Below are 23,288 nucleotides of genomic sequence, written 5' to 3'. Positions count from 1 at the left end.
TGTTCTGCACCACCCCCTGGTGGTCAGCGCACATCATACCGAGCAATTGAACTCCCGGTCTCCTGGTCGAACTCCTGATGGGACACTTTGCATATTAGCCTTTTTTATATATAGACTACTGGCCTGGTGCATGAAGATTTGTGCACAGGGAGGTTAGGGGTGGTCCCTTAGCCCAACCTGTACCCTTTCCAATCTGGGAGCCCTCAGGGGAGCCCTCTCCAATCTGGGAGTTTGTGTCTGTCTTTGCAATCATGTGAGCGAATTGTCTGAGACTCCAACCCAGTTTGGTTTGGTGCTCACAGAATAATAGAGGTGGGTTTTTTTGTTTGTTTGTTTTTTCCATTGGTGGAGATTTGCTAGAAGTTGCAGGATATCTTCCCTTTAATTTTTCCTCAACACTGTGACTTTAGTTAAGTGTGTCACCTGTGTTTTCCCTTCATCTCCACCCGCAACAATAACTTGCTCCAGGCTCACTTTGCTCTAGTGTCTAAGTGATCCCTCAACTCCTCTGCCACCAAAACTACGATTCCTGGCATTCCTGGTGCTCCCCATGCTCTTGGTTTCCACTTTCAGTCAGGTGGCTGCACAAACCAAGAAGACTGCCAACTCCAGCCACCCCCAGGCTGACAGTACAACACTCCAGTGACATCCCTGGACCCAGCTGCTAGGCGCCAGCATGGGAGCACACTGGCCGCAGGCTTGAAGCAGGCAGATCTCGAGGACTCCCGTTGCATCGCCCCTGGTACACAGAGGGCAGGAGGCCGTCCCCAGCCTCTTTCGCCACCCCACAGATCGCAATCCCCATGGAGGCTCTGCCTCTATCCAAGCCTCATTCGCTGCCCCGCAGATTGCAATCCCCAGCTCAGTGCCCGGCCATCTCGGCCCAGGCCTGTTCACCCAAGCAACACGGCTGGCATCTCCAGACCCTGAGCAGGCAGGAGAGCATCCCACCCCGCCCCAGAGCTCAGCGTGCTGCCCACTGCCCACACACTCCTGCTGGCTCCATGGCCTCCACCATCTTTGTCCCACTAATTTGCATATTCACTCCTGATTGGCTGGTGGGCATAGCAGAGGGATGGTCAATTTACATGTTTCTCTTTTATTAGTGTAGATGCCCTTTCCATCACACACATATGTCTCTCCTCTGTGGACTCATAATTTCCTGTGCACCTGTTCAAGACATATATTGTTTATAGTCATTGTCTCCCCTATAGTCTGTGAGCATCTTGAGGGCAGAGACTACTCACTCATTTTATTTGGTGCCCATAGGAATCCACAGGGACTCATCGTAGAAGAATGCATGAGCTTTGGACCAGAGAGACCTGGGTGCAGATCTTGACCCAGCTACCTGGGGCAGTTGCATGGGTTAGAGGCCATGCTGATGCAGAATGGAGAAGGAAGTGAGTGGAAGGCAATGGTTACAAGGAGTCCAGGGAGTCAGAGTCACTCATTGTTATGGTGGGGTCTCTCTTTTCCGTGTCCAACATGGAGAGAGATGAACCGGTTCTTCGAATAGAGGTGGTTGGGGATTGAGAAATAAAAGAAAGAAAGAGACAAGACACAAAATAGAAGGAATAAGCTGGGAACCGGGTGGGACCACTGCCCTCTTCTGCTGGAAAGACAATGACCCGGAGCCGAGGCAGCGTGTTTATTTATATTCCAAATACCAGGGGGTTTCACCAAAAGCTTAGGATCAAAGGAGCTTGGGTGGGCCCAGGTCCTATTCATTCCCTCATTCCCGGTGCTAGACTGGATTTACATATCAAAGCCCACTCCCAACACCTGGGCAAAGGTAAGAGTCAGTGCTGATAACACATCTGCCTTTTTGGTAAATGTGTATCCAAGATGCGGCTCTGCCTGTCGCCTTGGATTCAGCTGACAATAATTTAAAGAATGCCCATGTGTCTTCCCAGGGGCCCTCTACACTTTGTTGTTGTGGTGGCAGTTATTGACCCTCCTGCGTCAGCTACCAAACCAAAGTCCTTCTGCCCAGTGACATTGGTGCCAACAGAAGGAGACTGAGCTCTGTAAAGCAGAGCAGAAGCTTTATTCTTTCATCCAGGAATGGAGAAGGGTGAGCTCACGCTCTAAGGGCACCTCCTCCTCAACTCAGAAGAAGCCCTCCCTATCTACAGGCTGTGATGCCACATCCTTCTAGGCACTCATAGTTATTCCCCTGTTGCACTCGGCCCTTTTGCACATGATGCCCCATTGCTATCTTGGCCTTTGCTCCAAGCATCTTGGTCTTTCCAATCAGGAATCAGTTCCCATAAGCAAGCAGAGCTCCTGACACAGTTTAGGTGCTGAGAAATGTTAGGGTCTTTGGGTGATAGCCCCGTGACAGCTGCCATCCTCAGGTGGGCTGTCCTAAGGTAGCACAGAAGTGTCTCTGTCCTGAACATCACCAGCAGACTCCAAGCATGATCCTGTCCCCACCCATACCCATACCCTAGCCCCAAAAAACTCACTTTCCCTGGTCATTAGAGCAGAAATTACCCCGGTTCTAGACCATTTCTTGGAATTGCTTGAGTCAGGGTTCTGAGGCTCCACCTTGCTGAGCAGCCAGAGCGTCTCTCCCCAGCCCATCTTCAGTGTTTCTGGCTTATGAGCCAGGAACTTCTCCAGAGAGGCCAGGCTCTCAGCCATCTCTCTGGGCACTGAGCACACTCCATTGGCAGCTAGGTTATGTCCCAAGCCCAGGCCTGACCCTGCAGCCAGATTCCATCCATGTCCAGGTTCAGTGCCTGGGTCTCCGCAGGCCTAAAAACCCCTGCATCCTACAATATCCAGGACTCCCCACTGTTCTAGTCCCCAGAGTAATGGCAGGGCAGTGGTACTGGAGGCAGCTTCCCCAGCTGGGTAACACAGCCTCACTGCCAAAGCTCAGGGGACGTGGCAAAATTGCAGCATGACACCCAGCAACCCAGACATGTCCTGAGGTATCCTCACTGCCATGAATGCCTGCTTTGCTCATGTCAGTCTCCAGGAGCCTGGCCTCTCTGCCCCTGAGATGACCAAGTCTATGACCTAACCAAAAAGTGAGGTCCAGCCAACCTTCCGTTCAGCCTGTTGTGCTTTTTTGAATTTTCCAGTGATTTGTAATGAGTACTTATTGCTCATGTAATCAAGGAGAAAGCAGCCACAGTCATTACAGAAACAAGATTATTTTCCAAGACTATATGGTCCTGGAAAGGTTCTCTGGTTTTCTCAGGACATGCTTAGCATGTCTAGATCTCTGAGGTCTGAGTGACTCACTGAGTAACCACCCATCATTAATCAACCTTGCCATGGCAGGAAGAACTTAAAAGTTGAATAAATGGAAGATATCAAACACCCAATTCTTTGACCCACAATTTGTCTTTTATATGCACCAACATCACGTGTGTGTGTGTGTGTGTGTGCGCTCGCGCATGCACGTGCATGTGTTTTTCCCCATCTCAAACCCCACCTGTGGTAACAAACCCTGGAGTCAGATCAACTGAAATCTGGATGGAGACCTGGATGGACAGAGAGTCAGTTGGTGCCTCCATATCTCCCTTTCTCTTGCCTCAGCGTGTGTGCATGGAAATAAAGGACACAAAGGCATCAGGAAAAGAGCAGCTGTTACAGAACAATGTCCATGCTCTTTCCCTCCTCCAAATTCTAGATTCTCGAACAGTCACAAATGCCTGCTCCATCAAGCCATCAGACGATTAATTTATTTATTTTTATTTATTTCTCCAGAAAAGTAAATTCCTCAAACCCAGAAACAGATCATTTCCTCTGGATTTCTCCTCTTTAAATCCTTGAGCTTGAATTACAAGCGGAGGACAAGGGCAGAAGCTCAGAGGCCCGGCAGAGGACACTGACACAAGGAAATCATGACCTCAGGAGTAACCTCCTGGTTCACTCTGGGAATTGTCACAGATGTGGTCTCCTTCCCGCAAAGAGTTTGGCAAACTGTCCAAGTCAAAGGCAGACTTAGCCCTTCCCCGAAGCAAGCAGGTGCCTAGTTCCCGTGGCCCTGAGCAGCTCAGGAAGGAAATGTTGGTGGGGGGAAGGAGAGGGCAGCAGGAGGTGGGCCGAGAGTGTGTGAACCTATAACAGGGCAATCTGTGAGAAACAGGGACAAGGGAAGCAGAGGCACATCTGGAGCAACTCTGCTTGGACAGTGGGAAAAGCAGTTTGAAATTTACATAACTGGTTTGTCCAACATCATACTTCTACTCTTTTTTTCTTCTTTCAGGTAAAGATGTTCTTTCTTTTGTCTCTGAACACCCACTTCTTAGAGATTCCGGCTGTTGGCCCTCCCCTACTATGAGTTTCCTGACCTGTCCTCTGCCTGTATCACCCTGATATGTCACTGTACTTACTAAACCGGTCTTTTATTTGAACATTAACCATCACACAAGTAGCCTACAAGCCCATGATGCTCTTCCTCTATTGAGCACACTTACAGGTCAATCAGGATTACAGTGTCTTGTGTGAAAACACCTCTCAGTATCTGCTAAGCATCTCCCTGATGGGACCCTGCTGGCCTGCCCTCAGATCCTGCCATCGGGTAGAATTGTTTCTTAAATTTCCCCTAAACATCCCCTTCTTCCTCAATAAAACAAGAGGGCCTGTTTCACTTATGAGAGTAAGTGATTTTTAGAAAAAGATGATTTATATGGGCTTAAGAGTCAGAGTAACAGATTGTTTTCCAAGACTATATGCTCCTGGAAATGTTCTCTGGTTTTCTCAGAAGATAAACCTGGAATATGTTGTAGGGTTTATTCTGAGAGCAGCTCACAAGTAATAGAGATTCAGAGTATAGATGACAGCTTTCCAGTGTGGCAGCCCCTGGCATCCACTGAGGAGGGCAAAGGCGGGCACCAGACAGCAAAGGACCAGAGTTGGAGGCCAGCCCTCACTGCAGCACCGTGTCCAATGTGAGAAGTCATAACTAGAACAGCAGAAATATTGATCATTCAGTCCTTCCACTTGAAGCTTGACCTTTGAAAACTGCCAAAGAGATGAAGACATTTTCTGCAATAGTAACGACGAGCATGATTGACGTTTATTATGAACCAGGCGCTCTACCAAAGTGTCATCTTATTGAAGATGACGTTCCGCCTAAGAGGTAGTATTATTTCCCTCAGCTACTAAAAGGCAGAGCCAGTATGCAAATATCAGTCTGAAGATGGCAAAGCTCATGCTTTTAAATGATATGATATGTTGTCTCTCATTTATATACAAAAGGACTCAGCTGGTATGAAACTCCAGTACACACATATACACACACACGCGCACACACACACACAGATTTACCCACTCAGTAGATTACTACATGAATCTTTGATAGATGATACATACATACATAGGTAAATATAACCTATGCTTTAGTCCTTACCAAATCCTCGCCAATTATTAACATCACCGTTTTAGTTGGGGTCCAATTTTAGAAAGTCACAAGCTGTTAAGCACAAAGGTGGCCCTCTTCTGGATGAGTTTTCTATGTGACACCTGATGGAACCTCGCAGGCAGGACCGTGAAGGCAGGGCTGGCTGTCAGGCAGAGCGGAGGGTGACCTTTTTCTGGGCATGATTGTTCTTGACAGGGGCAGGCACCGTTTCAGGATCCTAAAATACATCACCAAATTGCAAAGCACCATGTCCCTCCTGGTTGATATAATCCCCCACCCTGAGCTTTGAAACTCTTTTATCATCAGTTTTTCTGTAGTACAGAAGAAGCTCTTTCAAGTTTTTCAGGTAAAGCTATCAATGAAGAACTCCCTAGCCCAGCCATTGTGTCTCAGTGGTTGAGCGTTGACCTATGAACCAGGAGGTCACAGTTCGATTCCCAGTCTGGGTTGTGGGCTCCATCCCCAGTGAGTATGGGAGGGGGATGCAGGTGGCAGCTGAACAATGATTCTCTCTCTTCATTGATGTTTCTATCTCTCCCTCTCCCTTCCTCTCTGAAATCAATAAAGATATACTTTTTTTAAAGGACTCCCTCGTTTTCATTTTGAAATTCACTAGACTGAGGCACTTTTTTCCCAGTCCTCAAATTTTAAAAAATCAATTATCCATTTGAATGCAAGTAAGTATTTATCTCTTTGCAAAAACCACCAAGCCATGAGTCAGATGAGCTCAACCTTTTTCTCTTCCGTTCTTGTTTTGTCTTCATTCAGAGAAATGCATCATGAAAACGTACAATTTTCCCACTTTGCTCCTCATGCTTAATTGATTTCCAGCATGAAGAATATTTGCCAGGAAAAGGAAACCTCAAGCCTCATGCATATCCCCTTAGTAACGATTTAATCTTAAATTGTGTTCATAAATGCTAATTATCAACATCTTTAATTGTGCGTGTCACCCACCATGGTTGAGTGCAATTCAATTTCTTGGGCTTTGACATAATGTTCTACTACTACATCAGCAGCCAAGGAACTGTCAGGAGTTGAGCTTTTTTACTTTCTACTCAAGGAAGCAAAATTGGTCATCAGTTCAAGCCCAGTAAATCAGTATCCGTCAGTGAGAAATGTGTCTGGGGATGTTGCAGCCCGTGCCTGGGTGTGAGATAGAACCACTTGCAGGAACAGCTCTGTATTAATTAATGAATCAAGGGAATTAATTAATTCAATTACCATGTGCGGGGAACCTGGTATAGTTTGTGAGAGTCAGAGATGAGTTGAGATACAGTTCCTGCCTCCAGAGGCAATTTTCCTTAGAAAGAGAGACACTTTCCAACATACTAAGGCAAGCCCTGCTGAGAGCTGTGATACTAGCATGAGCAAGCAGTAGCAGAGGGCAGAGAATTCTTCAGACAGAAAAGAGACAGGGGAAAGGGAGACAGGCCTTCCAGCAGGCAGAAGGGACAGCATGACCAGAATCTCACAGGGGACAACCTGTTTGAGATATTGGCGGCGGGGGAGAGGCGGCGGGGGCTAGCCCTGTGGGGCTGTCTAGAGGGTTATGCCTGGCAGAGTCCCTGCAAAGGCAGTGTGAGATCAGAGAGGACCTGTGATGTTTGCATAAGGGGCCTGGACTTCATCACTTAGACAGGGAGTCACTGAAGTGCTCTCACCTGCAATTGAATGCGGTCACACTCCCATTCACAGACACTGACCTGCGGCTCCCTTGTGTAGGTGATGTTTGTGACTGAACCCTCCACACTCTCATCCCCGCCCCCTTTTTGTGCTATTTCTCTTCAGACCTGGCACCCCTGCTCCATGGCAGGACTCCAGCTGGGGATCCTTTCAGAATGGACAGGCTCTCAATGGATCTAGGCTTATGGCCTCCAAAACCTTAACAGGAAACAGCTCAGGAGCTGCTCCTGTCTCCCTTTTACAGGATACTTTTCCTGCAAACGTCCCCCTTCTGGAAGGAAGCCATCCAATGTGTAAGGAGCCTGGGCAGCCACTGCCTGTCTGTGTGAAATCAGACAGCCTCAGTCTAGGCTCCCACTTCAGGGGAGAGTCAGAGGAAAAGCCAGAACTGCTGTGTCCTGGAGTTGAGACTGATAGTGACGGCCACAATGGGGGAAGGGGGCAGATGTAATGAACTGAGCACAAATGCAGGCTGAGTGGGGAGAGACAGGGACCACAGGGAAGGAAAGGGGCGGGAGAGGAGGTGTGGAGCCCAGTAATGAATTCACTGGACACCGTACTGCTCTGTGAAGTGTTCTGTGACATTCTGTGAACTACAGCTCAAAAGCAGAAAATCAGTTGGTTTTTTTCTTTGACTGTGAATCTCTTCATCTTGCTCTGGACCGCTCATTCTCAGTGGTGGCAGAAATAAAGGAAAAAAAAAAAAAAAGGAGGAAACTTTAACTTTCCAGACAAAGATATTGCATTAATTTGTAGTTTAGAATTTATCTTCTAGGACCAGTGGTCGGCAAACTCATTAGTCAACAGAGCCAAATATCAACAGTACAACAATTGAAATTTCTTTTGAGAGCCAAATTTTTTAAACTTAAACTTCTTCTAACGCCACTTCTTCAAAATAGACTCGCCCAGGCTGTGGTATTTTGTGGAAGAGCCATACTCAAGGGGACAAAGAACCGCATGTGGCTCGCGAGCCACAGTTTGCTGGCCACAGTTCTAGGTAAATAGGCTATCAGGTTGAAAATGTAAAAAATGCATTTGTTTTTATAGAGTATTGATTTCTGAGTCAAGGATCTTGGCTTTTGCCTTGAGCTTAAGCCAAGAATACCAAAGGAAGCCTATTCTGCTAAATACTGTAATTGAACAACTGGCGTTTTTCTGTTGTCTTCTCCATTTGAATGCTGACCACCCACACATTAGTCTCTGTGAGCCATATCCTCTACAGAGGAGAAGGTTCTGTTGATTCATGCTCATTCCCTGCAAGTAGAATGCCTGCAGGTGTGAGCAGCTGGTGGGGTACAAGGTCAATACTTGACTTCCCTTAAACCAGATGTGTTAAACCATAGGAGGCTAGAGAACAAGCATCCAGAGATTTAAGTTCCTACTGGTCTTTCCCTTTAATGAAATAAAGCAAGTAGGGCTGTTCACTTCTTTCATTTGACATAAAAATATAAATGTTCACCACAATGAGCTCCAAGAAAATTTTATATAAGAAAAATTGTTTTAAAGAATTATAGGCTAATGCAAGTTCTACTGCAGAATTAGGAGTTATTTGGACATCAGTTTGATATAGTGGACTGGGATTTTATACACATAAAATATGCACACACAGTTTATATGTATAAAATCCTAGACTGAATGACCTTATGAAATGCCTTTGATGCTTGAGATGAAAAGCACTATGAAAAGTGTGAAAAGAAGAATGTTACTATCACCTGTGTTCCTGTCCATGGTTACAGAACAATTTTCTCAAAAAGTTTTTCAGCATTGGTCCCACTAGATTCTCACATCATACCTCTGAACTAGGAAGGATCATAGGTGCACCATTTCTCAGGGAGTGGACAGTTGTTGCCAGAGAAGTTTCGTCCAAATTCATTGATTGTCCAAGCAAGCCAAATGGCGTTCAGGATTCAGAACACCAGTCTTTTAGTGCAGAATTCTTTTGTACTATCTAGACCAGTGGTTGTCAACCTTTCTAATGCCGTGACCCTTTAATACAGTTCCTCATGTTGTGATGACCCCAACCATAAAATCATTTTCGTTGCTACTTCATAACTGTAATTTTGCTATTGTTAATGAATCGTAATGTAAATATCTGTGTTTTCCGATGGTCTTAGGCAACGCTGCTAGCGGTTCTCAACCTGTGGGTCGCAAACCGCTGCTGTAGAGCCTAAGACCATCGGAAAACACAGATATTTACATTACAATTCATTAACAGTAGCAAAATTACAGTTATGAAGTAGCAATGAAAATGATTTTATGGTTGGGGTCATCACAATATGAGGAACTATATTAAAGGGTCACGGCATTAGAAAGGTTGAGAACCACTGATCTAGACCAAAACCCCACCAGATTAGAAGTCAGGAAACCTGGGTTTGAGCCTCAGCTCCAATAATTATAGTCACATGCCCTTGAGAGAAATCCCTTTACTGAGTCTCTGTTGGCTCAGACTCAGGCCAGATCCAATGTTAAGGATTGAGATATAGCAGTAGGCAAGAAAACTAGTCTCTTCCTTCACTAGCCTATAGCCTAGAGCCGTGGTCGGCAAACTGTGGCTCAAGAGCCACATGAGGCTCTTTGGCCCCTTGAGTATGGCTCTTCCACAAAATACCACGGCCTGGGCGAGTCTATTTTAAGAAGTGGCGTTAGAAGAAGTTTAAGTTTAAAAAATTTGGCTCTCAAAAGAAATTTCAATCGTTGTACTGTTGATATTTGGCTCTGTTGACTAATGAGTTTGCCGACCACTGGCCTAGAGGGAAAATAGGTGTTGGATAACTAATGAAGAGAGAGCAGAAGAACCCAATCTAGACAGGATTTCAAGAAAGGACTTCTGAAGAAGTGATGTTTAAGCTGGGGCCTCAGTGATAAGTAGAAATAAACTTGGGAATGTATAAAGGAAGTAGAAGATGAGTGCTTCATTAGGAAGGAGGAACCTGCATCAAATGCTTGAAGCTGGAGAAAACGTGGTGGGTTTAAGTATCATTTTCTCCACACTGGTGCCATTCATGTTGACCACACAGCCAATCAAAAGTGGCCAGTGTTTTAGTAGATCTACCCACTCTCTTATGGTATCTGAGTTCACTCTTCATGCTTCCAGCCTAGAAGCTGCTGAACTTGGACTAGATCCCCAGGTTGCCCTGAGACAAATCACTCTCATCCTATCAGCCTATTTAGCTTGCCTGAGTTCCAGCCTTTGTTTTATGGTTTGCACCTGAGTTCATCAGGGGTCAATAACCCAGTTTTGCAAATCTACCCTTTACAACTGACAGCACCATTCCCCAAGACTCTTGATATTTTCTTGTATTGTCTCAGATCCCCCAAATTCCAGACAAATGGCTGAGGCCTGAAACCACTGCAGCTCCCAGACATTGACATTTATCCTCAGTCCATCCCTTTGGGTGAAGAAAGCTGTATCTAACGCTTTTCTGTTTGTACCCATCCCTCGCACTTACTGTTCTGAATTTGGAAGGCTGTCCTCTTATTGAGTTTTCTCTGTACTCTTTAGAAGTGCTGATTAGCATACCTTCCCACTCCAGAGGGATTTTCTAGAATACACTGCAGTCAAGCTCTTGTATTACCTACAGCTGGAACAATTGTGGGAAAAGATTCCACCTGAAAAAAATCTTGGAATACATGTCTTCAGTTTTGCAAAGCAAGATCACTATTCTGAACCTACGTACACATACATGTGCACCTAAATTCACACATGTGAGTGCACATGCATTACCATGAAATCCCAATGGCATTTTCAAGGCCAATGGTGCAACTGCAGACAAGAATAACGTAGGGCAATTCCTGCTTGCTCTCCAAAATTAATTAGACCAATATTACGTGCAGTAAATATCTTAGTATAAAATGGCATTTAAACTCTGCATGAAGGTTAGAATAGCTAACCAATCACCTGCTGAAAATTCCATTAGCAGAAAGCAAATAAGATGTTGGAAAATTAATGAATCCATCAACTCAGTTGAAACCTTTCAAAAACCTATCATGGCAAAGAGCAATTAATTGGATCTTTTCAGAATTTAACTCAATGCTTCTGAATGCCAGAAATAATGGAAGGAATTGGCAATTTAGACAACTGTCTAAATCAAAGAGAATTGGAGTTCACAGCATTTGCATGATTTATTATAGCTACAGGAACAATATCAGTGCTTGTCTGGAAACGGAATTGTTAGTATTGTACTTGTGTACATAAAGAGGATCTGTTAACCCTATTGAACACATTCTTTTTCTTAGTGTCCTTTAGGTTAATGTAGCTTAGCAAATAACCACAGATGGCCGTTGGTCACAGAACTTCCCTGGTGTTTTCAATCCTCTCCATGAACATACTATATCAGAAATATGATTTTCTGGGCTTTGGGTCTTCTAAATGTCAGATCCATCCCAATGGTAAATTAAATATCTTAGGAAAAACATTTCCTCTCACAAAGCGCAGAAGTTAATGGTCTTGCAGCAAAGGCCAATATTCTATTTTTTTTTTTTTTCTAGGAGAAAATCTCTTTCCTCCAGAAGTGAATAACATTGATTAAGACCACAGCTTTAGTGTTTGGGTTTTAATCCTCTTTCTAAAGAGGAATCACGACCAAGTTCAACCTCTCCAAAGTTTCATTTTCTTGTGTGAAAAACAACATAAGCATAGCTGTCTCATAATGACAATCTGGATATTAAATACAACAATTTATGTAGAGTGCTTGGCTCAGTGGTAGGCACAAAATTACCAGTAGTGCTGAGTAACTGGTACCTATTATCAGATGAGTTTCTGCACAAATTCATTTGGCAATTCCATGGTGACTGAATTTATGAGGAAAGTGCTTTCCTAAATTAGTAACATCTGAACACCTTTTAAAAATAAAGACCATTTCACTGTACTTAATGCTATATAGAGAAAACAAAAGGCTGGACAGCATTGCTAGCTTGATGTCCTCAAGAGAACATAGTTAAAAGTCAGATCAACTCATAGGTGAGCTACACAAATAATTCAGAGGATTCACTGCTCCATGACTTACATCTGCAGACCATATTTATGTATGTATGTTATTCCAGTGAAAATTATTGAGCATATATTCTGACACTATCAGGCACTGAAGACAATGTTATTATTAGCTGTCATTTACTGTATGATTATATGTATCTGGAATTATGCTTAAGGATATTCATTCATTATTTTGTTTAATTGCCACCTCAATCTGCTGAGATGGGTCTGTCTGACTTAAGAGCCCAACCTTTAATCACTATGCCTCACTGATTATCCTTTCTACTAACCCACTGTCTGGGCTGGCATGGCAATAAATAAGCATGGGTATCTGGAGGCTCAGGGAACATCTCGAATAAAGGAAAGTGAGCACCATAACTTTGAAGCATTCATACTCTCTCAGATAATTTCCAGCCTAAGAATCCTATTGGGAATCCCAACCCCATGTTTCTTTACTCCACACACCCAGGCTCGCTAGTCTGGTTGAGTCATCTAATTCCAAGTACCTCTGAGGGCTGGAGCCAGCATTCTCACCATTCCTGAAAGTATGTCCTCTTGAATTTGTATTCAGAAAGTTCTCCTCCTCGACTCTCTTCAGTTGTCTTGGATCAATCTCAGCTTTGAGACACACCATTCCTTTTCTGCCTAGAACCTAGTTTGGGGTATCCGATTATTTTACCTTCCTTACCTACTATTCCATTTCTAGCTAATACTCAGGTTGGTGTCTACATTTTGATTTGACCTAACTCTTGGCCATCCCTTCAGTTAAAATAGAATCTTATTCATATCTCCATTTTCCCCTAAGCAACAAAGGTGTGATCTATGAAGCATCAAGAGAAAAGGAATTATGAAAAAGAAAAGCTTTTGATGTTATGCACTGTGCTTTGAGTAGTATTTTCTATAAAAGTCCTTTCCTCTCTCTTCTTCCCACTCCAGACCATGAAATAAGAGGTTAAGGAGCAAAACTTGATTTCACTCTGATTTCTTGCTAACTGACAAAATCAGATTATCTGCTAACCGACAAAATCAGATATCTGAAAATTTCAGATTACCTGATGTTTACTTCCTACACTTAATCCTTCTATTTTCTTTTTCCTTTTCTTTTATTAAACTGATCTCTAAAAATTGACCTTCAGAACATTCTCTTTCATAGAACCTATTGCTGCATCAACCTGTGGGCCCTATTCTGTTCTTTGATTTAGCTCAAATGTCAGTGTATTAATGTACACAGTCACCCTACTATACTCACATTAACCCATAGGACAAGGAGTACTTAGAAACAGCACCTATGAAGCTTTACTAAGTTTTAAAAAGATTTTCTGAAAGAATATGATCTTTTAGTAGCTGAATTCTTCCCTGATCATTTTTCATACATGTGCCAGTAGCCATATGAAATACTTTAAGCAAAGTGCTCTTTCTTCTCAAGCACCATAGGGGCTGAGCTCACAGAATTTAACAAAGTATTTCACTTTGAATAAAGATATTGAATTGAAAATATGATGAGCTGATTCTTTAAGTATAATATTTTATGCAAATATGCAAGGAGCTCCTAGCTTATGTGTTTTCATTTTGGAAATCAGTTGTTTCTAATAGCCAAGTATTAACCACCTACCTCAATAATAAAGTGAAAATTCTCTGCAATGTCTGTTTCCAGATAGGTTTCCTGGCAGTGTACTTTTCTCAATGCTTGCTCACAAATGATCCCTCTGGTGCAATAAGATAAAAAAGGTGGCCTTCCTAAAGATTATCTGAGATTTTAATATGGGCTCAGTAACTATTTTCCAGAGTGTCTCTTGACACACATTCCTGATATTCCAGCATTCCAGCCAACAATAGCAGGATTATAGAATGTACCTCTGATTCCTCTCTGGCCAACATCCTTATTGAAAACATGAGAATCAAAGAGGCAAGGAGGCAAAGATAAAGTCACTTATTCAAAATGACACATTAAATAGAAGACATAAAATTAAAATCCAAGTCTCCTAAACCTTTAAGGTATTATGCAATTAAAGGCAACTGCTGTCCTAACCGGTTTGGCTCAGTGGATAGAGCATTGGCCTGGGACTGAAGGATCCCAGGTTTGATTCCAGTCAAGGGCATGTACCTTGGTTGCGGGCACATCCCCAGTAGAGGGTGTCCTGGAGGCAGCTGATCGATGTTTTTCTCTCATCCATGTTTCTAACTCTCTCTCTCCCTTCCTCTCTATAAAAAAATCAATACAATATTTTTTAAGTCAACTGTTGTAATTATCTAAATCATTGTGAATAAATAGATTAATTTATTAAATAAACATGATGTTTGCTTCATGTTCTTCATGAATACAAACTCAGGCTTGACCAATAGAGTATGAGGGAAAAGCATTATGCCATTTCTCAACCTATTCTAAGAGGACTGGCAGTTTCTGCTTTGCCATCTGGGAATCCTGACCAACAATGAAAGAAGTCCTGCTATCCTGACACCTCTGTGTGATAAGAAATTCAAGCTACATGTCAAAGTTCTGTGTTGTCACTGTTTAACAGCCCCAACTGAGCCCTCAGCCAATAGTTAGCTTCAATGACTACTCATGTGTGTCAAACTCTTTGAGGTCCAGTTCATTTGATCCTTCATATGACTAAAGATTCAGCCACTATCTGCATGAGAAACCCCAAGGAAAAACCATATCAGTAAACCCAGTCAACTCACAGAACCATGTGAAATAATAATAAATTGTTACTTCAATCTCCTAACTTTGAAATAGCTCTTGTACAGCAAGAGGTAATTAAGAGTCAGTAATAAAGGAACCACTGAAAGGTTTTAAACAGGAGAGTGATAATAATTCAGTTCTTAACTGAACATTTTAACTAGGCAGGGCCTTAGGAATCAGATTATTTAGCAAGTAGGAGATAAACACTTTGATCCCTACTCCCACCCACATTCAAGTTTATTAGAAGTTTTAGAGCTACTGGATGGAACCAAGTGACGCTTCTCCTCCCACATACAAATGGTATGTTTCACATAGATTCAGAAGGATCTCCTAGGAGACAGAGAAAATAAAAAAGAACCAAAATGCTTACACAGAACTTCAGATCCATGACTGACAAAGTACCAGGTCCCAACTCTGGTAGCAAGCTATAAAGATAGCACCAATGATCCCTACTTCTCAGTATTCACACTCTCATGCTGTGTAATTCCATGCTATTTCAGATAAGCTGACCCATGTAACCAATATGATACTGCAGAAATGGCCATGGGCAATGTGTGAGGCTAAGTTAAATGGCATTGCAGATTTTGCCTTGTTTTCCTGAGCCATTCATGCTGGTCAAATTTGCTATCCCCATATCTGTATTACTTTATAGTAAAAAGCCTTCTGTATTGCAAAAAAATTCAGTACCTCATTGTTTTTCTTCAGAAATTTGTTGACTATCCATGGTCCTTTGTTTTTCCCTCTGAATGTTTAAATTAGTTTATGAAATTATCAAGAAAACCTTATTTGTATTTTAATTGCACTTTCATATACAGAAAAAAATAAAACATATCTATATATATTCTAAGAAGATCGAGTTCTTGGCAGATTGCTAAAAAATACACTATTGACATTTTCCTTATCTACCCAATGACACATTTTCTAAACCATGTAACCTCAGAATTTGTGCCAAGGGCTGCCTTCATTCCCAGAAGTTTTGCAGAACAAGAAATCCGGGCATGGGATGATAAAGTCCCAACTTCACCTGTTCCTAAGGAAAGCGCTGACCATTGCCAGGAAGAAGCTGTAACCCATAGCATAAACCTCCTTGAAGCAATGCCAAGCCCTTTCCCACTATCCCTGTCCTGGATTCCTTTCAGGACCCCACCCTCAGATCCCCTTATAAAAGCCTAGTCTTTTCTGATTTGACCAACCATCACAGATACCTGCAAAACAGGTAAGTGGGAGCTGAGAGAAGGTGAGAGCCATGGCAGGGGTTCACCTCACACATTTGGGGGAAGGAGGATTCTAGGCTTCAACAAACATTGGTCTCAAGGGAAGTAAGGTGTACAGATTCCCCAATTATTTCCAGAATCCCATAAGGAATGATGTCTTCAAGTTCAATTTACTCATAGGGAACTAGCCAAAAGAAAGACAAGATGGAGAACAGAGGGTTCTCTGAATGCCCTCTCTCGGGTCATACTTCATTAATGATCTCTGATTGCTTCTTTAAGTTAGACACACAATGCTGCCTCCCATGGCCCTGCCCAGAATGTCCTGGATGCTGCTCTCCTGCCTGATGCTCCTATCTCAGGTGCAAGGTGAGCTTTCTCTGCCTGTAGCACTGGGTTCCCTGTGAACACTTAGGCCAAGAAGACAAGGAAGCCCCCTGTGTGGCCCATGTGGCAATGGTGAGGTATAGCCTCACCAAGTGAAACTGTTTGCAATTCCTCCATCATCACTCCTTCCTTCAAGGCAACTCAGGGTGGGAGGCACCACAGTGGTCCTTTAACAATGGAGTAAGATGGCTTTCATGTTGTGAGTGGACTTTAATTTATTTTGGCATGTGAAGAGAGAAAGAATGAAGGGTCAGTGGTGAGATAAGCACAAGAATGATTGGAGGACCCATTGTGAGAACAGTCAGCTCAGAGTGGGGGAAGTGCTGGACTTTTGAATAAAGGGGAAGAATAGAACAAAAAGAGATGGTCCTTCATTTAATGAGGCTGGTTTGAGATCAAGCTATCCAGTGGTGAGGTAGTCAGGAGTTGGTGTCACTTCCCCAAGCACTTGCTTTACAGATACTTCCCAAGGTCACTTCCCAACACCCATTTATACTCTTCATTTCCCTCCATCCCTCTCCTTTATTCCCTTCCTCCCCAGGTGAAGATACCAAGGAGGAGTCTCTCCCAAAAATCAGCTGTCCCAGAGGCTCTTATGCCTTTGGCTCCCACTGCTATGCCTTGTTTAGGACACCAAAAACCTGGCCTGATGCAGATGTGAGTAGATGCATTTATAGTAAGAGGTGATAAGGGAAAGAACATTAGATGAGACAGGGGTCTGCATTCTCCAGAGTTTCTTGGGGGTGAGAGTCAGCACCCTCATCTTTTGCACACACACCTCTTCTCTCCTACATTAGTTTCCCCCACTGACATTTCAAGCTCCTTCTCAGTGTCTGCCTTCCCCACACAGTTGGCCTGCCAGAAGCGACCTTCAGGATTTCTTGCGTCTGTGCTCAGTGGAGCTGAGGCATCCTTCTTGGCCTCACTGGTCAGGAAAAATTTGAACACCTGCAATTACATCTGGATTGGGCTCCATGATCCCACAGAGGTGTGATACCATCTCCTGTCTGTTACCTTTCTAGCTGCTATTGTTACCCAGGCCTCCTCCCTGTCCCATGTGCCTCTGCGGGAAATATGCTAGAGAGCCCTGGAGCTTAGAGATTCCAGGGATTATTTGGGCTAAAGGTAGGAGGATACTAATTTCCAGTTGAAAATAATCTATCTCTTATGAAGCTTTTTACAACATTGGCACATGAAGCTTTGAAATTCAGTTCTCTGAGTTTACTGAGTCTACACATAGTGTCCTGGTGGAATCCTAAATGAAAATAATACACATTTTCCCCTATATAATTGACATTATCTTTGAGGTTCAAAGGGTAATCACAAATGCACCCATTATTGTCCAGCCAATAACATGTTACTCTTAGTGGTACCATTGGTGTTTGTGATTATGGCTTTGAGATTTTTCAGTAGGATCAAGTTGTTAGGGAAAATTTCCCGGTGGTGAGCTCTGCGGCAACATCTGGAATAGCAGACCAAATGCCAGCCTGCTGAGAAGGGGATCAAACATACCCCAGAGAGGGCTATGCAAAAATTCCAATAGCCATTCAACCTTACCTGGCTCCATTATCTACTCTCCAGGGCCTTGAGCCCAATGCAGGTGGATGGGAGTGGAGTAATAGAGATGTGATGAATTACTTTGCCTGGGAGAAAGACCCAGCCAGCATCCCAAACCCTGGCCATTGTGGGAGCCTGTCTGGAAACTCAGGTAAGAGACAAAGGAGCTCCCTTCTTGCCAACCTTTCTATCCCTTCATCTTCCATTTCTGGGTCTGAACTTCAGGGAATCCTCCTCAACTAGGAAAGGCAATGTAGGTTTGTCTTCTCCCATTTCCTTTCATCTCTCCTTCCTTTGAGTCTCTTTCCCTGGAGTGGGTCCCTGGTGACAATGAGGACAGGGCTTTGACCCCTAGGCCAGAGTCTGGGATGCCTCTCCTTTGGGTCACAAGCTCCACCAGCCCCATTCACTTTATCTCTTCTCTCTCTCTCCAGGATATCTGTTATGGCAAGATTATAACTGTTATGAGAAGTTACCCTATGTCTGTAAGTTCAAGGGTTAAGTCAGGTGGGAGTCAGAAGCCTGAGTTAGGATGCAACTCATCATGGGACCAAGTGAAGACCCACCTCGGAAAGGAATATTTTCCTCACACCCTCAAACCTGACCTCTTCTTTTTTGACCTTGCCTCCTCCTCCCCTTAATTTCAAGCTTTGAATGCCCAATAGCCTGAGGTCTCAGAGAGTAACAATAAATGTTTTACTTAATACTTGTGTGCCTTTGTGTTACAGTCTCATAGCAAGACTGAGGAATTATTGGGTGTGAGGTAAAAATCTAACTGTTGCCTTTGTTTCATTTCGTTCAGGCCCCTGGGACAATGATTAATGTACATACCCACAGTGAATTTGTGATGAGTATGGAGGCACTGCTCATGTAGGATTTATGTTGTGTGCAGACAAATCATTGGGCTCCACACACTCTACTGTGCAGTCCTCCTGATGGTGTGACACCAGCAGCATCCGTGGGGTTACTGTTAGCCTCTGGTGCTATAATAACAGCACTTCTGAAATTACTTGCCAGAGGGCTGATTTTTTTTCTTTTAATTAGCAATCTACCTTGGACCATAACTTTTATAAAATACAGTAAAGTATTAATCACTTGGACTCTGGTAACAGTGCTGAAGTGTAGAGATCATTAAAAGTTGTTACTCTTCCTTAAAACAAGAAAAAGTCTGAACTATTTGAAAACCAACAACTTTTCCTGGGTTCCTCACCCTGATGCCTGCAGAGGCTCCAGAGTGCAGGGCCCTTGTCATTTCTGCCGGGAGCAGGAGCTGCTGGACCCTTGAACTCTTAGGAACATTACATGGTAACTGGAGGCCCAATGCATGAAATTCATGGAAGAGTAGGCTTCCCCCAGCTGCCGGCACTGGCTTCCCTTGCAGCCCCGGCTTCGGCTTCGTCTGGAAGGTCTAATTAGCATATTACGCTTTTATTATTATAGATTGTGACACATTGTGGGATGCTGAGTGTGGACTGGGGTTTGAGAGTGAGAAACTGCAGGAGGCTTCAGTCTTAGGGAGGTTGCCACTCTTCCATGGGTTTTAATTCTGGAACCCCACCAGATTCTTGTGATGAAGAGAAAAGTAACCATTTTGAAATCTGTCCAGAAAAAGACGCCTCAGGAAAAGAAAACTGCAGGATAATGTCTCTGATAATTATAGTAGTAAGGATCCTCAACAAAATGTTTGCAAGCTGATTTCAACAGAACATGAAAAGGGGCATACATTGTGAACACAAAAGATTAACTATATCCTCAATGAACAAGTTCATTTTCAGGAGAAAATCTGAGTATTCTAGCTAAAACTGGGTATTCACCCCAGTACCAGTTCAATCAGCTGGGGTAAGTAATATTAGGAGTCGCATGGTATTATTATGGGAGCTACACTAATCTCTTGAGTAGGACCTGAGGATGAGACCTAGTTCTTAGAAAAAGGGGGGCAGGAAGGCACCCTAACAGAATTTCACTGCAGTGAATAAGACTTAACTGTATCATTCTGACCTTAGCTTCTTTTCTGACATAGACTCTCTTCCTCAGATACTGCCATGTTGATATGCTTCTGACCTTGCCCTGTCCTGCAGACTTCCAGGATTTGTCTAGCTGACTATTGCTCTCACCACTTTCCTAACATGTATGCATTCTACAGCTGTTTTGAGAACTATGTATTTAGCCTGTTGTTATTCTGCCAGTCCCTGTGAACCAATGAACTAGGCAAATTTTTTTCCTGAATTGGATCAGCACATCCCCACAAACTTCTGGGCCTCTGGTGACCCCTCTGTCATTGACTTTACCCTCCTTCTAGACTTTGAGAGACAACCATTTAGTAATAGCAGGTGCAAAAAAGCTTCAGGATATCTGGATAAGAGGTGAACTGAGGGACCCTATTTCCGAATGTCCTGACTGTCACTTGGTGATTCACCCTTTTTAGCCTGAACAGAGTTCTTCCCTCTTGACCTCCAAATTTCCTACCAGGACACCAGATTTGTCCATTCATCCTCCATGGTTTTTAAAGTGCACCTCAGGGGGTCACTGCACACCAGCCCCTCAGATCTCTGCTACAATTTATTGTGCATTTGGCACTTGGATTTGTTTGTGGATTTCTTCCTCAGTTTAAAGCAGAATTACCCAAAATCTCATTCCTTGGAATACTCATTTCATGAGCTACTCATAGACTGTTTAATTTTGTTGCTTCTGTATACTTTGGGAATACTCATTCAATACTTAGATTAAGAAAACACTAGTTATGCAAAGTGAAGCAGGTTTCCTTACTGCAGGGATTTTCCAAGTCTTTGTAAGCAAATGTATGAAAATAAAAGAAAGGAATAGGGCGGGCAGCTTATCAGGCATTTGGTTACAGGTGTGTGTGTGTGTGTGTGTGTGTGTGTGTGTGTGTATCTATTTGGGAGAAATGCCTATTAATAGATTGCAAGATAAATTCAGTTTTAATAGTAGTCTAATGTGTTGCAAATTACTGGTGTTTGAAATTATTAAATCCACTTAGTGGTTAAACTAACATAAATGAAAGGAGACCAGAATAGAAAAGTCCACAGAATATTGCACAAAAACAGAAAATACTATTTTTTAAACTTTTATTTTAGTTATATATGTGTATGTGAACAGAGTTGAGATTTAAAAGATAGTTTTTATTATAAATAGCAGTCCAAGTTTTGAATGACACTAGTCTAAAGCGGTGATTTTCAACTGGTGTGCCATGGCACCCTGGTGGTGCTGCAAGAAATTTTAAAACATGCAATACCTGACTATTTAGTCAGGGGCATTGACCTTTTTCCCCTTAAAATGTCAAATAAGAAAATGACAACAGCCAACACATTGATAGCTGTCCAGTGTGAATGAATCAAAATTATATCCAACTTTTGTTAGATCAACAAAAAAAATATAACATATTTTTGGTGTGCCACAGAATTTTAGTAATGAGTTTCTGTGTGCCATCTGATGAAAAAGGTTGAAAATCGCTGGCCTTTAGCTCTTAGTAACTGTAGGAAGATTAAACAAATAACCACTAGAGGGAGACTTGGCCCAGCTCTAGCACTAGGGAAAATTAGAAGCATGAGCTGGCTGCTTCTAAAAAAGGAAATGGTTGGAAAAAGACATTAGGAAAAAGTTTAATCTATTCCTACATCCTCTAAGATTAAATATCTGCTTACAGTAGCACATACCAGAAAACAGAGGAGCAAATCTTGCAAGTGAAAATACACAGTATGTAACAAAGAGTTCAGCACTGGGTCCTTCAGAGGGGGGCGGGGAACCTCTGGGATTGGATAAAAAGTGAAATGATGGACACATGCTTCTTTTACTTAGGTGGGTACAGGATAGTTAACAATTAACAGGATAACAATAACAATGAGGGAATTTGTGGTCTCCACCCTGGTGCCCTTTTTGGGCCCTGAGGAGTCCGGAAAAAGGGAAGTTACAAGTTACCCTGATGTTGCACAGGTATGTTATCTTAGATGCAGAAAGTCATTAGGTTCAATAAAGATTGAGTTGATCTTTGTCAGGGAAAATACTGGCCTAGGACATGACTACCCACTACAAACTGCTTTTAGTTACATTTTTAATTTCAGACCATCCTTTGTGATTACTTTAGGTCTTTGACTTTGCAAAACTGCCATGCAGGCGTTCCCTGAGCTGGTCAAGTTAGCTTGTGGCTTTTTTTTTTTTTCCACAACAGAAAATAATTTCCTTCTTCTCTCCAGTTCTCATAGCATTTAGCCTTAAATTCTTAGCGAGAAGGGCATGCTCCAGGCTTTGACATTCTAAATATAGTCTTCTCAGCATCACTTAGAAGTTTGTTAGAAATACAGAATCTTAGGTTCAAGGAATTGAATCGTGTTCATTTAAACAAGATTTACAGGTGATTTAAATGTGTAGGAAAGTTTGAGAAGCATTGTTCTGGTATACTAACTTTTGGTGAGACAAACTGACCCCTGATTCATGAGCTCAGGCTGTAGAAGGCTGTAGACCGAGCAGGTTAGCATCCTTTGGGGATGAGTTCTGGTCTAGGCTTGTAAAATAGAAGAGTGTCCATATCTCAGTGCAATTATTTTTAATTTATCTTTATTGTTGAAAATATTACCATATTTCAGTGTAATTCATCTTTATAGTCTGCTCTTCTCACCTATTCGTAAGGTCTCCTAAATATAGCCTGGTCCCAGCTATTACTGGGAGCATTTAAGAAGAGGTCTTTGCTGATTGTCATGTAGCCACACAGTAGATGACAGTAGCAATCAGGGACCAGGTCTAGAGGTGGTCCCTCTCATGGCAGAGCAAACAGTAAATGTGATACATATGCAAATGGCCAAGGAAGTGAAACAGGAATTTTAGGGGATATACGCAGGCTTAGGGGATTTTTAGAATAGGGGTCCATGGAAAAACACAGGGCTACAGATTGGAAGAAGGTACATCTCCATAACACAAGGAAGCCAGGTGCAGTTACATCTCCATAAGACAAGGGAGCAGCAACAGGTACATCGCCATGACACAAGGTAGTAAGGTGCAGGGAGCAGCAACAGTTTCATTTACATAAGACAAGGGAACTGGAAGTAGCCAAACAGGTCTATATTTACAAAATAAAGAAGAAGGAAGAAGGCCAGAAAGAAAAGAACAATGAGGGAGGAGGGCATCACATGTCCCATGTGGTGTTTGACCTTTGAGTTCAGGAGTTACTATAGTAACCAGTCTAAGGGAATAGTGACCAATCAGAGGGGATATCAAGGCACCAGGTATCTGCAGCCTTTATAAGCCATAGGGAAAAAGAACTCAGTGGGACTCTTTCCCCCTCCCTATGTGGGAGCCTGTACTTGTTCTTCAATAAATCTCCACCTTTGCTATACCATCTTCTGTCCGTGGATTCATTCTTCGACTCTGGCAGACAAAGAATCCGGGTTCCAGTCC

At 42.9% G+C, this 23,288-nt stretch overlaps 1 protein-coding gene across 1 annotated transcript; it reads left to right on the top strand.

The window, feature by feature from the left end:
- Positions 1-16,228: 16,228 nt before the first annotated feature.
- On the top strand, positions 16,229-20,246 carry LOC308256673 (lithostathine-like; the record flags this gene model as incomplete). Its single annotated transcript, XM_080684949.1, has 5 exons — positions 16,229-16,304; positions 16,864-16,979; positions 17,173-17,310; positions 17,904-18,030; positions 20,179-20,246. 5 exons carry the CDS (start codon positions 16,229-16,231, stop codon positions 20,244-20,246), a joined length of 525 nt encoding a protein of 174 aa, XP_080541075.1.
- Between the last annotated feature and the right edge of the window lie 3,042 nt (positions 20,247-23,288).

The sequence above is a fragment of the Plecotus auritus genome (assembly GCF_963455305.1).
Source record: "Plecotus auritus genome assembly, chromosome: 8".
Classification (NCBI taxonomy): domain Eukaryota; kingdom Metazoa; phylum Chordata; class Mammalia; order Chiroptera; family Vespertilionidae; genus Plecotus; species Plecotus auritus.
The sequence above is the reverse complement of the archived record's forward strand: the minus strand, read 5'-3'. Positions and strand labels throughout refer to the sequence as shown.